Raw genomic sequence first — 16,014 nt, forward strand, 5'->3', positions numbered from 1 at the left:
TACTTGTTACTTAGATCTTTTCCAAAAAATCTGTAACATCATGTAATGGCCTTTTTGTGTTAGTGTGCTCCTTGATTTTGTCTGTTGCCAGAATTGCTACCATCCCTGCTGGGACATTAATTCAGGACTTGCCATTTGGCAGACACTTGAGTACCTACTTGCTGCCAGTCATTATTCTGTGACTTAACTGCCTGGTCTCCTGGGAGTAATGTAAGTAGAGGATAAGTAAATTGGATCAAAAGACATTCTGTTTTTATTTTACTGTATTATTGAAGTATAGTTGACCTACAATGTTGTTAATTTCTGCTGTACAGCTAAGTGATTCCGTTACACATACATGTACATTCTTTTTCATATTCTTTTCCGTTACGGTTTATCACAGGATATTGGATATAGTTCCCTGTGCTCTATAGTAGGACCTTGTTGTTTTCCATCCAATGTATAATATTTGGATCACAAGACATTCTAGATCACCTGCAAAGTAGGTCATCCTTACTGAAGTTGAGGATGCTATGTGATCCTAGGTTGTAGATTCTATGGCCGTGCTGTTTAGTGTAACTCTGAGATGGGAATGTCTGTATGTGTGTTGCCTGATACGGTAGCCGCTAGCCACATAGGGCTATTGAGCATTTGAAATGTGGGTAGTGTGACTGAGGAACTGAGATTTTAATTTAAGTAGCTACACGTGACTAGTGGCTGTCACGTTGGACAGCACAGTTCTAAGTAAATAGCTGCTGTCTGTAGTGTAACTATTTCAGAAAGGAATTTAGAGCTTGAAGGTATATTAAGAAATAATTCATTTATTTATAGGTATTTATACTATTAAAAATAGCTTTTCACCTTTAAGCACTCTTTAAATCTTTCTAGTTCAGAAAGACATCTGGCTAACATTTCTTACCAGGTTTGCCCAGCATCCTAGTAAAATTTCTGAAACTCAGAAAAACTGAGTTGCAGACATGTCATGCATCCTAATGACACAATTTGGATAGAATTCTTGGCTAACAGTAAAGCAGCTACTTTTAAAATGAAATGATTTAAAAACTGGTGGCTCCCCATTAAGAGACTGAGACCATCAGAAAACATGTAAGAAGATGTTTTGTACCTAACTGTTGTGTATTCCCTGACAGAGATCTTTGGTCTTACCTTACTGTGTCTATACTTTGAGGGTGCTGATCTGTTACATGGTTACAGTACTTTTCCCCTAGATTCCACTCACACATCCTTCCCACCCCTAATTTTTCCTTTCAAAGATAATGATACCCAGAAAATAGCTGGCCAGAGGATTTGGACACTGGCTCTTTTCTTTCTGGAAGTTAAAATCCTTGCCTGTGATTGGCAAAAGAATAGATAGATATAGATAGATCAGTGGGAAAGAATAGAGAGCCCAGAAATAGGTCTGCACAAACATAGTCAACTAGCCTTTAACACAGGCAATTCAATGGAGGACATATAGTCTTGTCAACAAGTGGTGCCGGAACAGTTGGACATTCATATGCACAGATATGAACCTGGACGCAGACCTTACACAAAAATTAACTGAAAACGAATCATATATCTAAATGTAAAACACAAAACTATAAAACTTCTGGAAGAAAACATAGAAAATCTTTGTGACCTGCTGTTTGGCGATGAGATATAATACCAAAAGCATGATACATGAAAGAAAAAATAGACCAGTTAGACTTTATTAAAATTTAAAAACGTCTGCTCTATGAAAGAGTGAAAAGACAAATTACAGACTGGGAGAGGGTATTGGCAAAAGACATCCAATAAAGGACTTGCATCAAAAATACACAAAGAACTCTGAAAACTCAACACTAAAGGGACAAGTCAGTTAAAAAATGGGCAAAGGATCTGAACAGATAGCTCTCCAAAGAAGATATACAGGTGGCAAATAAGCATGAAAAGATGCTGCATGTTATTTGTTAGAGACATGCAAATTAAAACAAAAATGAGATAACATGGCCAAAATCCAGAACATCTTCAGCACTAAATGCTGGTAAGGATGTGAAGCGATATGAACTGTCACTCATTGCTGGTGGGAATACAAAATGGTACAGCCACCTGGGGAGATAGCTTGGTGGTTTCTTTTTTTTTTTAAATAAATTTATTTATTTTTGGCTGCATTGGGTCTTCGTTGCTGCGCGTGGGCTTTCTCTAGTTGCGGTGAGCGGGGGCCACTCTTCGTTGAGGTGCGCAGGCTTCTCACTGCGGTGGCTTCTCTTGTTGCGGAGCACGGGCTCTAGGCGCGCAGGCTTCAGCAGTTGCGACACACAGGCTCAGTAGTTGTGGCTCGTGGGCTTAGTTGCTCCGCGGCACGTGGGATCCTCCCAGACCAGGGCTCGAACCCATGTCCCCTGCATTGACGGGCAGATTCTTAACCACTGCGCCACCAGGGAAGCCCAGTTTGGTGGTTTCTTACAAAACTAAACATAGTCTTACCCTACAATCCAACAGTCATTGTCTTAGGTATGTACCCAAGTGACTTGACAGCTTAAGTCCACACAGACACCTGCACGTGAATGTTTGTAGCAACTTTATTCATAATTGTCAGAAACTGGGAACAACCAAGATGTTATTTGGTAGCTGAACGGATAAACAAGCTGTGGTACTTCCAGACAGGGAAATACTATTCAGCAAAGAGGAATGAGCTACCAAGCCATGCAAAGAGATGAATGAGTCGCAAATGTGTATTGTTAACGTAAGAAGCCTGCCTGAAAAGGCTACGTGCTATATGATTCCATTCATGTGACATTCTGGAAAAGGCGAAGCTATAGTGATAGTAAACACATCAGTGGTTGCTAGGGGTTTGGAGGGAAGGGGTAGGAGGTTGAAGAGGTGAAGCACAGGATTTTTTTTAGGGTGGTGAAAGTATTCTTCCGATACCTGTAATGGTATGATACATGGCACCAGACATTTGCCTAAAACCTGTAGAACTTTACAAAGAACAAGCCTTCATGTATGCAAATTTAGGAGGTCAGGTGATGTCAGGATGGGATGCGGACTGTGACAAAACAACCTAACTGTAGTAACCTCACTGAAGGGGGTGGGGATAAAATATGCTGAGCTATCTAACTTGGGAAAGGAATGAAGACTAAGACAAAAGACAGAAGCAACTGTACATAAGCTGTGTATTCAAGGTGAGAGTTATTTCTCATGGGAGTGCTGGTTAACAGTTCTGAAACCATGATACACGTATGCTGGAATTGAACAATTAAGTAAGTGGATAGAAGATGGCGGGAGCCAGGTGTTCACTGCTGGAGCGGGACTTTACAGATAAACAAGGGGAGGAGACTGGGATGATCCATACGGTAATGGCTTAGTTGGAGACATTAGTATGAACTCATGTTTAGCTTAATATAGATACAGATGATACATAGAGATATTTATAGATATGTTTGTGTACACAGGTTAGTGTACGTTCATATTTCCTTGCTGTCTCGGCTGAGGGGCTGGAAGCAGTGACACCCCAGTTGTAATGAGCACACCTTGAGTCCAGTTTGCAGTACTAAGATTCGGTTTCTAATACCATTCCATAATAATAGGAACCAGGGCTCCTTGGAGCAGTGGTTGATTGCAGGAGTGGAACAGAGACTATACAAGATGAGCTTGGAGCCCCTTACAGTGCTAGAACCTCAGGAAGTGCTTAAGACAAAAACCCATGATGAAAGCGCTCCCAGAGGCCAAAGCTGGAACAATTGGAGCAACAAAATAAAAGTGGGTTTTATCAGTGAGTTGTAGAATTACACGTGAATTATAATTACCAAGGTATAAAACAGGAGTCTATACGGATATAAATAAATGACTGGATAAAGGAGGAGACTAGACGTATCCTTCTTGGGTGAGGGTGTGGAGGGGAGAGAGGGGAAGTGGAACTAATTAGGGGCCTGCGGAAAGCACTGCAGAACTGGGAAAAGGCACCAGCGTTAGAAATGCTGAGGTGGAAGAGCACACCGCCAAAGACGACCTCCTGCAGGATCTTGAAGATTTCTGTCAAACGTTGACCTTTGTCCATAGAGGGAGCCAAGATCTGCCCTCAGCATGACAGCAGGAAGGGGTGAGGTGAGAACAGGCTGATAGGAAATGGTCAGAAGAAGAGGGTGGACGAGACAGAAGAGTTGCAAGGCAATGAATATGAAAGAACAGAGTTTATATCTACAGTGGGGAAGTAAAAGAGAGTGTGTTGTATGATATCACTTATAGGTTCATTTGTGTCATACTTTAGATTCCACATATCTATGAAACAGACTCACAGACATAGGGAACAGACTTGTGGTGGCCAAGGGAGAGAGGGGATGGGAGAGGGATGGAGTGGGAGGCTGGGGTGAGCAGATGTGAGCTATTATATATGGAGTGGATAAATAACAAGGCCCTACTGTACAGCACTATATTCAGTATCCTATGATAAACCATAATGGAAAAGAATATGAAAAAGTGTATATATGTATAACCTAATCACTTTGCTGTATAGCAGAAATTAACACAACATTGTCAATCAACTATACTTCAATTTAAGGAAACAGTATATTGTATCTTCAGTAGAAAAGAAAAATAAGCCCTTAACTTGGCTGATGCAGAAGTCCATTCATCTCTTCCAAGAAAGTGAAAACTTCTAAAATTTATACTCATGACTTAAAAAAAAAAAGTTTCAGGGAATTTCCTGGCAGTCCAGTGGTTAGGACTCTGTGCTTCCACTCCCAGGGCCCTGGGTTTGATCCCTGGTCTGGGAACTAACATCTCACAAGCTGCACGGCGTGGCCAAAAAGAAAAACAAATTTTGAACTATTCAGAAGGGTATGAAGTTAAAGAAGAGTAGGAATTTCTGTTCATATTCTCTAATTTTACTTTTGCTGATAACTAGAATGAAGAGTGTCTTGTTTATCCTACCAGAAGTTAGTTCACAGGTGTCAAAGTCTATATGTAATCAAAACATATACTCATACATGGAATCATATTATAGATACTGTTGGGCAATTTGCTTTCTTTATCCACCAATATATCTTTCTCTAGCCGTGTACTTGGACTAATTCTTTTTTAGAATGTATTTAATTAACCCCCTGTTGATGGAGATTTTATTGTTTCATCGCTTGGTTTTTGCCATTAGAAGCATGCAGTGTGCAGTGCTACACCCTTTTGGGAAAGTATAGCTGTGTAAATTCAGAGAGGTGGAATGACTAGGTGAAAGGGCACTTGCATTTTGAATATCCATAAACACTGACAAATTTCCCTCCCAAGTGAAAGAGCACGCCTGCTTCCCCGCTCCCTTGCTGACACTTAGAGCGCTAAGATTAAAATTTTGGTAATACGTTTATCGGGAAAATACGATCTTTCTGTTGTAGTGTTAATTTGCATTTATTTATAATTTTGTTCATGTTTATTCAACATTGAAAATTTTTTCTGTGAACTTTGTCCATGTCTTGCCCTATTTTTCTGTTTTCTTACTGATTTGTTAAAAACTCTTTGATGTTTATGAAGATTAGTTCTCTGTCTCTGTATTATGCCAAATAGCTGTTTCCAGTGTATCACTTGTCTTTTGACTTTGCTATTTCAAGCCACATATAAGTTCTTAATTTGTACGTTTGATGAATATTTCTCCTTATTGCTTGTAGGTTTCTGTATCATGCTTGGAAACGCCTTTCCTCAGAAATTATTCTTAAAATATACATGATGTAAAAAAGATAATGTTATAAAACCAAGATTGCATAAACAGTGATTGAGCAACAGTTGAATGAAAGAAAGTTGTAAAACGAAACTATACACGTTGTGTCGTTTAGGTTTTCTCATGGAGTTTCTGAAAGAATTGGCAGAATATCATCAGGCTAAAGAGAGTTGCAGTATGGGAACTCAGACAAGTTCAACATTTCCCGTCAAAGACTCCCTTGGTAATTATGGTCTTCCATAATTTCACTTCTTCCGTTTTCTCTTTTGAATGAAGGAGATGACCTGATGTACCGTATTATGTATTTGTTGCTTGACTGGGAGGGATGCAGGCTGCTGCCGGTAGGGGCGCCCATTTTTTCTGGGATCACTGCTGGGAGGGACCAGGAACTGCTCTCCAGGGCTGCTCCTCCCTTCATGGCCGCCAAGGCTATGCTTTCCAAATCTCGTGGGGATCCAAAGGCCCACTTCCTTGTCTGTTGGGTTGAACCTCTCTTGACTGGGAGGTTCTTCCCTGTGTCTCATCTAACTTTATAGCCACTAAAGTGAGAAGATCTTAGACTATTTGCATTGCAGAGAACTAGAGAAGTGAGTGGGCCATCCCTTCATTTTATAAGTTGAGAAAACTGAGGTCACCAGAGGAAGAGCAACTTGGCAATGCCGAGTCTCGGTCAGAACTGATATGAGTCCAAGTTTTCTGGTCAGTGATCCAGAGCCTTTTCTGCTGTGCAGGCTTTCTGTAATACCATCCTGCCCTTGAGTTGTGTGCTCAGGAGAGAAGGGAAACAGCTGGCTAATAGGATATGGTTAATCGATTTCTTGGCCCTTCCTTACTCTTAAACTGCACTAGTGCCTTTAACTTGTAAAAGCATAAGTTCGTAACTTGTAAAGACCATATTGTATGACTGTGCCTTTCATTTATTTAGGTGTAGGTTTTATTCCATTAGAAACATAGAACATGCTTATTCTACAGCAGTTCTGTTCAATAATATGAGCCACATGTGTAATAAAAATTTTCTAGTAGCCAAAGTAGAAAAGGTAAGAAGAAACAGGTGAAATTTGTTTTGGTAATATATTTTATATAACTTCGTATGTCTAAGATATTATTCCAATATGAAATCAATATGAAAAATATTAATGAGGTATTTTACGTTTATTTTTTTGTACTCGGTCCTTGATATCTGGTGTGTCTTTTACACTTAGAGTACATCTCATTTTGAACTGGTCACATTCCATGTACTCAGTATGGCCAAATGTGGCTAGCGGCCTGCATTGGACAGTCCAGAGCATTTGGAAAATCCAGAAAAGTTGATGGAAATTGTTGCCGACGAGAGACATACCGCCAATATTTTAATCTGCTTCTGCCAGCCTTTTCTTCCTATGCCTGCTTTTTGGTGGTATTGGTGTTACACATGATTGAGATTGTATGCGAGGGCCAGGTTTGCAGTGTGCTACGTGGTTGGTTTCAAATCCACAGTTGGTTTGAGGGCTGCAGGTCTGCCGGAAAGAGTGCCAGAATGCGAGGCAGTCATAGACCTGGCTTTAGCCCCGCTGACGCCATTATAGAGTTGCTTAGCCCTCTGGACGTCACTTCAACTGTATGGGCGTCTGTTTCCTCTTCTGTGGAGAGGAGGAGTTGAAACACATGATCTTTGATTCATCTTAAGGTCAGTGTTTTGAAAGTGAGTCAGCTTTAACCAAAGTCCAATGAAGAGCTCTCTCCCATGGCATTTAGACACTAGAAAGAGATGCCCGTGTTTTCTGACTTGAACTGTACTTTTTTTCTTTTCCCCTGACATTTTATGATGAGGATTCTCAGATATTCAGAAAAGTTGACACAGTTTTACAGCACACACTTGTATACCTCAAGTCTGCCATGAAATTTGCATTATACTTGCTTGATCACTTACCTGTCCATCCATTAAGTTCTCTCACTTTTTTGATGCGTTACCAAGTAAATTGCAGACATCCTTACACTTTCCCTTAAGTACACTCTTTGTGTTTGAACAGAGCTCTGGCCTCTTGCTCACCTGCCCACGTTTCTCTAACCTTTCCTGTGTTGTTTTTTGATAGCTGAGAAGCTTCAGCTTATTGACGACGAGTTTGCAGGTGCTTACCCTCAGCATCCAAAGTTAGAATCTTTAGAAATCAAGTTAAACGAATATAAGAGAGAAATTGAACAGCAGCTACGGGCAGAAATGAGTCAAAAGGTAAGATTTATCATGTTATAACCAAGAGTGATGTTTTTGCTTGTCTTTTAATGTCTTCATCTTAGGTATATGGGGAAATAACTAGAATCTTTACTAATGAATGTGATACTGTACTGTTGTGCATGTTATTTCTCTTTGCAGATGATGTCATTTCTTTATGACTTTTGAACGCACCCTATAAGTACAGTGAATGAGATGAAACAAAGACGAATTAAAACTAAATATATCTAGACAGCATTAACGTTAAACCTAACAGTGAAGAGAGAATGTTACTGTTTCTTTAGTATAGTTATTGGCATTTACAATTATTTGTCATCAATTGGCAGTTGAAGTATTTTAAAGATACTGAAATAGCGAAAATTAAAACGGAAGAGAAAAGAAAGTGTGAGAAGGAGTTAGCTGAGTTGCGGAATGGATTTGAGAGAGCTTGTCAAGCAAAATCTGAAGCCCTGATTTCTCAGCAAAAGATGACCCTTAAGAGAATTCAAAAGCACCAGGAGGTAATATTCTAAAATCATTTACCGGGTGGCTATTTCCGGGCCGTTTCCCAAGTAGGGACTGGGGTCAAGAACACAAGTAGAAGCATGGGGCTTGGAAAGGATGTGCAGACACCCTTCCTCTGAGATGGCTGGAGGGAAAGGACCGGGGACGGGACCATCCATGCTGGCAGTGGGAGAAACTCGTACCAGAGAGGCGGCAGATTTGAGGCTTCGGTAGCAGCCTGGGGGAGAGGATCAGAGGTGTGGAATGGCTGCTTGCAGTAAAGGAAGTGCAGCCCTGGGAAGCAGATGGGGCTGCCTGAGCTATGTTGAGGCCCCAGCCGAGGTGGGCAGCCTGGAATGGCAGTAGACCAAATCCAGTGCTTACAGGCGATGGCTCTGGTGCAGCTCTCAGGACGATGTGTAGTGTTGGTGAGGGCAGAAGGATAGAGGTGCTTGGGGAGAGGAGCTCGAGAGCACCGAATTTCTTTGGCTTTGGAAAGGCAGCCCATTCCGTGGAAGACGTGGGGGTTGGGTGGGGTGAGGAAGGCAGCCCAAGAGGAGGCTAATATAGGGCAGCAGGGAGGGTGACGGGGCTGTCTGGAAGACATCGAGAAGCAGGTCTGAGGATTCCTATGGGTGGAAGAAGGACGGGCCAAGAGGACAGAGTTGCAGGTGGAAGTTTCAGGTCAAGACTGGAAACAAAGCACAGTGTGCTGCCATGGGGGCAGAGGTGAGGTCCCCGGAGTGGAGGCGTCCAGGGCTGCCGGGGTCATCCATGTGGCCATTTGACCTTGTCCCCCAGGAAGGTGGCTGGACGGGAGGTGGAGAGGTTGCCAAGTGGCGGGAGGGCGTGTCGGGAGGGATTGGATCCATTGCTTTGGGAAAAACAGGTTCCTTTGCCAAGGGCATGTCTTAGACCAGGCTGGATCTGAGGCCTTGTTTCCTATGGACAGCAGGAGCTTCTATCAGGAAGTTCTGTTAAAAGTAGCAGGCTTCCTCCCAGCGTCCACCCTTGCTTAGAGCTTCTCAATAAGACCCAGTTATTTAATGGTAATTGTACCCCCTCTACAAGTTGTATATAGCAGTTCTGGGAATTGGGCTTGCTTAGCTATAAAATAAATGTTGGAGGCACAGGTGTTTGAGAAGCTTGGATTATGTTTATACTAACAGCGTCATCTTCAAGATAGGTGATTGACTAAGAAAGAAAGACAAATAGCATATGATATCACTCATATGAGGAATCTAAAATATGACACAAATGAACCTATCTATGAAACAGAAACAAAATCAGGGACATAGAGAATAGATTGGTGGTCCCCGAGGGGGATGGGGGAGGGGGGATGGAGTGGGAGTTTGGGATTAGCAGAGGCAAACTATTACATACAGAATGGATAAACAACAAGGTCCTGCTCTAGAGCACAGGGAACTGTATTCATTATCCCTGTGATAAAGCATAATGGAAAAGAATATGAAAAAGAATATGTATTTGTATGACTGAGTCACTTTGCTGTACAGCGAAATTAACACAGCATTGTAAATCAACTATACGTCAATAAAATTAAAAGATAGATGACTGACTAGATCAGATCAACCAGTTAACAGACTCAAACCCTCGTTTAGTCACCTGATTCTCTGAAGGCACTAGAGAAGGTTGCCATCCTTGTGAAGAGCACCGTGGCTTTATTCCACCACCTGGAATGCCTCTCCCCTTCTCTGCCTGATAAAACCATCCAGTCCTTCAAAATCCAGCCGGAATGTCACGTCCTCATGACGCCTTTCCTGACCCCCACTGATGGAGTCCTTTGGGCTTTGTTCGTGCTGTCGAGTGTTGATGTACTTTGGTTGTGAAATCATCACACCGTAGTGTGACTGTTGGTTTGTCTCTCTCTCCCTGACTAAACTGTGAGTCTTTTAAAGGTTGGGGACTGTCCTATATCTGTCCATCATTGTGTATCCAGCTCCCAGTGTGCCCTTGGACATGTGACAGGTGTTCAGGAAACCCTTGCTGAGGGAACACATACATGGAAGTGTGGCCATTCATTCAGGACATCAGGCGAGCTTGCTGACTGAGCCAGAATGACCTCTGAATTGAAACTTTCAGACAGCGATGGAACTATGGGGATTCTTTTAAGATTTATTGCTGAATACGCATTTGTTTCATTTTTTCTTGCTGAAGAACTTAGCGAAATTTTGTAAGTGTCTGAGACATGTTAATTATGTAATAAAATAACAAGACAAGGGATGTTAGGAATATAGGGTAATGTGGCTTAACAGCCCTCCTTAACAGGAGGAGGGAATAAATTTTTGTGGAAAAAAAGGCAGAACATATACCTCGCATTGGAACCTCTTGAAAGTGAAATTGTTCCTCTAAGTGTCCGTACTTTGCTTTCTGGAATTTAGGAAGCAGGGTATTAGTTCAAATCTCTTTTGTTTTCTTTAGCTTGCTTGCTAAAAATTAATACTTTCCTCTACAGGATGAAACAAAAGAAATATATACTCAAAGGCAGCTTCTCCTAAAAGATATGGATTTTCTGAGAGACAGAGAAGCTGAGCTGAAGCAAAGAATTGAAGCTTTTGAATTGTAAGTAATGTGTATTCATTTTGGACATTCAGAATGAATGAAATGCAAAAAAGAACTACTAAAATGTCTACATAGTCTAATGTTAGCTGTAAAATAGAGTTCTTGGTTGTAAAGGTGATAGCACCTAACTTTCAAAAGGCACAAGTTAAGAGAAACAGGAACGAGGGTTTCACTTTTGAAATATTAGACACTGGGATGAAAGCAGAAGGAGACACCATCGTCAGGCTTCAGTGAGACCAGACAAATGATACACAGAAGCGAATAACGCTTTAACAGATCATACGTTTCTCATTTATGTTCAACCATTCAAATCTCAGTTTCATGCGCGTGTAGTAACTGAATTCCACAGAGTCAGACCTGCCACACTGACCTGCTCTGCTGGCGAAAAAGGGAAATACGGTGGCTCTGAGTTGACTTGTACTAGGTGAAAGTATTTCTTGTGATGTGTGTGTTGCTTTTTCCAAGTGCTCACCAACGTTTCATTCTTCACTTCTTACCTGGGATTCATAGCAAGCTCAGCAGTTTTATAGTTTATGGAGTAAGCCTTCTTTCCCATTTGGTGTGTGCCATTAATTGGCACTCACAGATCCAGGAGCCTTCTTTCATTAAAGGATTTGTCTTCATCTTCATTGATGTGGTTTTCTCATTTATATAAGCTCGGTTTGTTTGATTTCTTCTCTCTGCCAACCTTACTCTCTTTCTGGCAACACCGAAGAGGTAAATTGATCATAAGAGAGAGAAGGAACACAATTTGGGTAGAGATAGTTCATGATTATGTAATCACTTATTTACCTCCGCTTCCCCTCCTCCTTCTCCCTTCTAAGCATAGTATATAAGCTAAATAAATGTACTGGTTTACTGCTCCTTTGTGGACAGATTAACCAGCAGAGGGAGCAAACACACAGAGCTTTTATCCTTTGCTTGGAATAGTCTGGGTTCCCTAGCACTTCTCATTATGGCTTGATCTAAGTCCCTGTGAACCCAGTTCCTTGGCTCTGGAATTGATCTTGTGCTTGATTTCAGGTCTCACCAGGAAGATCATTCCTTTCTTCGGTGTTGGGACTTTCTGATTGATCCATCGATCTTTTGCTCTCTTTTCAGTATTTACTTTTCCGTATTGAATTAGTAGCCTGTGAAATGCCAGAATGAATCTTCTGTCTTTAATAGCTATGGGCTAGTCAATTAAATCTTAAGTTAGAAACACTATTATAGAAGAAACAAGCACTTAAGTGCGCTAGCTGAAGTTTGGTTTGTAGCTTTGTAACAAAAAACATCATTCTTTCACCCCTGAATTGATTATGGCTACTTTCCACTTATGACCTTTTTTTTAAGTCCGAACCATCTCCTGTGAGAAACCACTTTGGTTTTGGCACTTTCCCACTCCCGCCAGCCAGATGCCACCGTAGAGCTCCATTTGCTAGTTCAGATCCATCGTCACTAGGTCAGCTCATTATAAAAGAGGTGGGAGACTGCTGGCTCTTCGTTCGCATTTACTCCCCACAGCCGTGACAGGCACAGAACAGTTGAGTCTGTGGAGCTAGAAACACATGGTATCTTTTTCCCCTAAATTCTTCAAGTATTAAAGTTTGCTGATTTGCCTTATCTGTTTTTGCTGATTTCAGGGCCCAGAAGCTACAAGAAGAAAAAAACAGAAGCATGACTGACGGGCTTAGGAGGCGGGAGCTGAATATAAAGCGTATTGAGGAGGCCTATGACCAAAAGCTCAAGAATGAACTTCTAAAGTAATTCTTTGGCGTCTTTAAAAAAAGTATCATGTTTGAATTAAGTTGATGGAAACACAGCAACACTAATGAACTAGATAAGACTAATATTTTATGGCAAAATCCAGTATTTAAAAAAAATACGTGTTTTCATTGGCAGTCAAGCCTTTCCCATGAGTATTTGAGTTAAGATGGTTTTAAAAAGATACAGTACAGAGAATAGCATCCTCTGTTCACTCTTGTCTCTCCTCTGGTATTTATTGAGGGCCTGTGATTTGCTTGAATTTCTTAGGGCACCTTGTAACTTGCTGAAAAGCTATAAAATGGGAATTATCGTCACTTTTATCTTTTCCTCTACCCCACTCATAGTGCCATTAAGATGGGGATGTCTAATAATTTATGAATTATTCTGCTTATTGGTTAAAGTATTTGTCGATCTGTATTCCTTCAAGATTCTGCAAAGCCGGAATCGAAAGAAACTAGAATTAACTATATAAAGGAAAAAATGATATAGGAAAAGGAAAATACGGACAACTCTGATACTATGGCTTTGCTCTAGTCTGAGTTTTGCTGTGTTCGGGTGAATAGTCTGAGTTTTGCTGTGTTCTGGTGAATAGTATCTTAGTGCAGAGCCATTAAGCCCATATATGGTAACTTTTCTCTCCAGTGCTCAGCAGCTCTGGGTATTTCTTAATCATCGGCCTCTCTACTGCTTTGTCCATAATTTGGCATTGATAGTCCATTATGTAGTACCTTCAAAGGTTTTTTGAGGTTTTTCTTTAAAATAATTCTAATAAAAATATAGCACTTCTCCGTGTATCAGTTTTGACATGATATAGATTTTATCCTCATATTTTACGTCCGCTCCTCTAGTACAGCAGTAAGCTCTGAAGAATCTGTAGTTGTTAAACTTCCAGGAATAAATCAATAAAAGTGTGTATGTTAGCTTGACATAGCCATGGAGTAGGGAACTGTTAGGTATTGATGTCTTTGTCTGGCCGTGGGTGTCCTCAGTATGACTTTGGCAATTGTTGGGTTTCGGAGGATATTCACCACAGGAGTGCTTCTTTCCTTTCTCTCATCTCTGAACCAGAAAGTCAGCTGGTAATAGCTGGTGGAGATAGTAAAATTCCATGAAAACGTGCCTTTCGGTATCACCAATCCGTATATAATTCTGTTGGCAGTGGCTCTCAGTACTGTGCTCAGTTCCTGAGGGGGAAAGTTCTTATCCTGCTTGGGGGTGGGGAAGCAGGATAGGTGGATTGGAAGCGACTGGCTTGTTATCCTTTGGGATTTAAAGTCTGTTGTGTACAGTGTAAAAGTAACTAAATTTACTTTCTTGCGTCAGCGGACACCAACTGAGAAACAGTGCCCTCTGTAACCTCAATAACATGACCCTTCATTTTGTGCTTGAGTTTACAGGATTGCAGCAGGATTTTACTGGACCTTTTATAGCCAGGATTCGGATCCCTGGCCTTAGTACTGAGTGACCTTGAAGTTCATGCATTGTCCTGTTCAGTGCCCTTCGGTGCCCTGGTGCCATAGATAAGCTCAGGTACTGATAGCAGTCTGTCTAGGAAGGTGACCAGGAACTCATTTTCCATCCTTCTATTTCTCAGGTATCAACTTGAACTGAAGGAGGACTGCATCGCTAGAACTAATAGATTGATTGAAGGTAAGAGGAAGAATAAAGGTGACCCTTGGTGGGAAAAAAAGCTGTACTTCTCAGTTTCGATGCAGGTTATCAGCTTCCTAAGTTGGGTCTGTTCTGTAATCCAAAATATATGTACCTTCCACTTCATTGTTGCTATAAACTGACACATTTTTTGTCCTTTTAATTTTACAAAATGAAAAAAATAATCACTGTCTTTCACTGTGTTTTTGCAAACCTTCATGTTTAACCTTTTGTATATTCTCAAAGATCAGTAATTTATCGGTAGAATTTTATTCAATTTTATTTCAGTATATTTTGATGAATAAATCTGTGATGGCAGGAAGGCGGCAGCAACTTATTTCCCTCGGTTAATATTACTCTAAGCCATGAGAGATTTCATTTTTTACTTCGGGAAAATTTTAACTTCTCTGTCCTCTGTGACCTGGTTTCTTATTTCTCTTACTTCTAATATATATTTATGCTTCATGATATTTAAACTTGACATATAACCTCCTAAACTCATATGTATTACCCCAAGACTAGGAAAGTTGGGTAATTTTTCGATCTTTCAGACATTTTACATTTCAGTATATTTCTAGGAACCAACCTGTAACAAGGACTTTTGGTGGGCATTTCAAATGGATTCTTGGGAGTGAACCAGGGCTGGGTGCTTGATACCCATCAGAAGGTCACCCAGTGTGTATGGCTGCTCCTTTGCTGAGACTAATACCTCTTGAGGAATTAGTACCGTCCTGTAGTCAGCATGTGATTTTTTTTTTTTTTTTTGCGGAACGTGGGCCTCTCACTGTTGTGGCCTCCCCCATTGCGGAGCACAGGCTCCGGACGCGCAGGCTCAGTGGCCATGGCTCACGGGCCCAGCCGCTCCGCGGCATGTGGGTTCTTCCCGGACCGGGGCACGAACCCGTGTCCCCTGCATCGGCAGGCGGACTCTCAACCACTGCGCCACCAGGGAAGCCCAGCATATGATTTTTTTGATGATATATGTATAGAGTCTTGTGTTAGATGAAGTGAAAATGACAAAATAATAACTACAAATAACTACAGTCTTACAGAGCAGTCTTTGTCTTAAGGAAGTTCAGAACCGTCGGCATGAGGGCCCCGCACTCTGTGCAGGTGGTGTAACTCTGGTGACTTGTGTAGCAGGAAGTTCACCACATGTATGACCATTACAACCAACTTCCCATCACCTATTGAGTAATGGGGCTTACTTACTCGCTCGCTGATGTTTTCTTTTTTTTGACCCAAATATCTGCTATTTTACGTGTGTGTGTGTGTGTGTGTGTGTGTGTGTGTGTGTTTTACCATGCAACGCAGCTTGCTGGATCTTACTTCCCCAACCAAGGATCAAACCCGCACCCTCGGCAGTAAAAACGTAGAGTCCTGACCTCTGGGCTGCCAGGGAATTCCCTCTGCTATTTTAGATGATGAAATAATGGTCATTAGATCTGACATACTGGCTATAAATGATTAAATGAGTTTTGTATTCACTGGGAAAACTTTATGATGTTTAGTTGGTTGGCTCTGTCTTTCAGAAAAAGCTCTGCATTTCCAAGAGGAGTTTGCAACTCTTAATTTTAAAAAGGAAGAACTAGATCGTTCTGTAAATCGTGTGAAAGAACTTGAGGTAATTGTTAAGCCTATTGGTTTTTTTGAAATAGTTATTCGACAACACAGGAAATTTTAGCTT

The 16,014-nt window shown here is 41.2% G+C and overlaps 1 protein-coding gene across 3 annotated transcripts in view; it reads left to right on the top strand.

Moving 5' to 3' along the window:
* The window catches only part of OFD1 (OFD1 centriole and centriolar satellite protein), a 71,554-nt gene that overhangs the window by 9,185 nt on the left and 46,355 nt on the right, over window positions 1-16,014 (top strand). For all 3 annotated transcript variants that reach the window (XM_079909870.1, XM_079909869.1, XM_079909871.1), the window contains exons 6-12: window positions 5,775-5,882; window positions 7,732-7,868; window positions 8,195-8,368; window positions 10,825-10,931; window positions 12,554-12,673; window positions 14,272-14,327; window positions 15,860-15,951. In XM_079909870.1, coding sequence (XP_079765996.1) covers window positions 5,775-5,882; window positions 7,732-7,868; window positions 8,195-8,368; window positions 10,825-10,931; window positions 12,554-12,673; window positions 14,272-14,327; window positions 15,860-15,951 — 794 coding nt within the window. The remainder of the gene's footprint in view (window positions 1-5,774; window positions 5,883-7,731; window positions 7,869-8,194; window positions 8,369-10,824; window positions 10,932-12,553; window positions 12,674-14,271; window positions 14,328-15,859; window positions 15,952-16,014) is intronic.

This window comes from Stenella coeruleoalba (genome assembly GCF_951394435.1).
Source record: "Stenella coeruleoalba genome assembly, chromosome: X".
Lineage (NCBI taxonomy): Eukaryota > Metazoa > Chordata > Mammalia > Artiodactyla > Delphinidae > Stenella > Stenella coeruleoalba.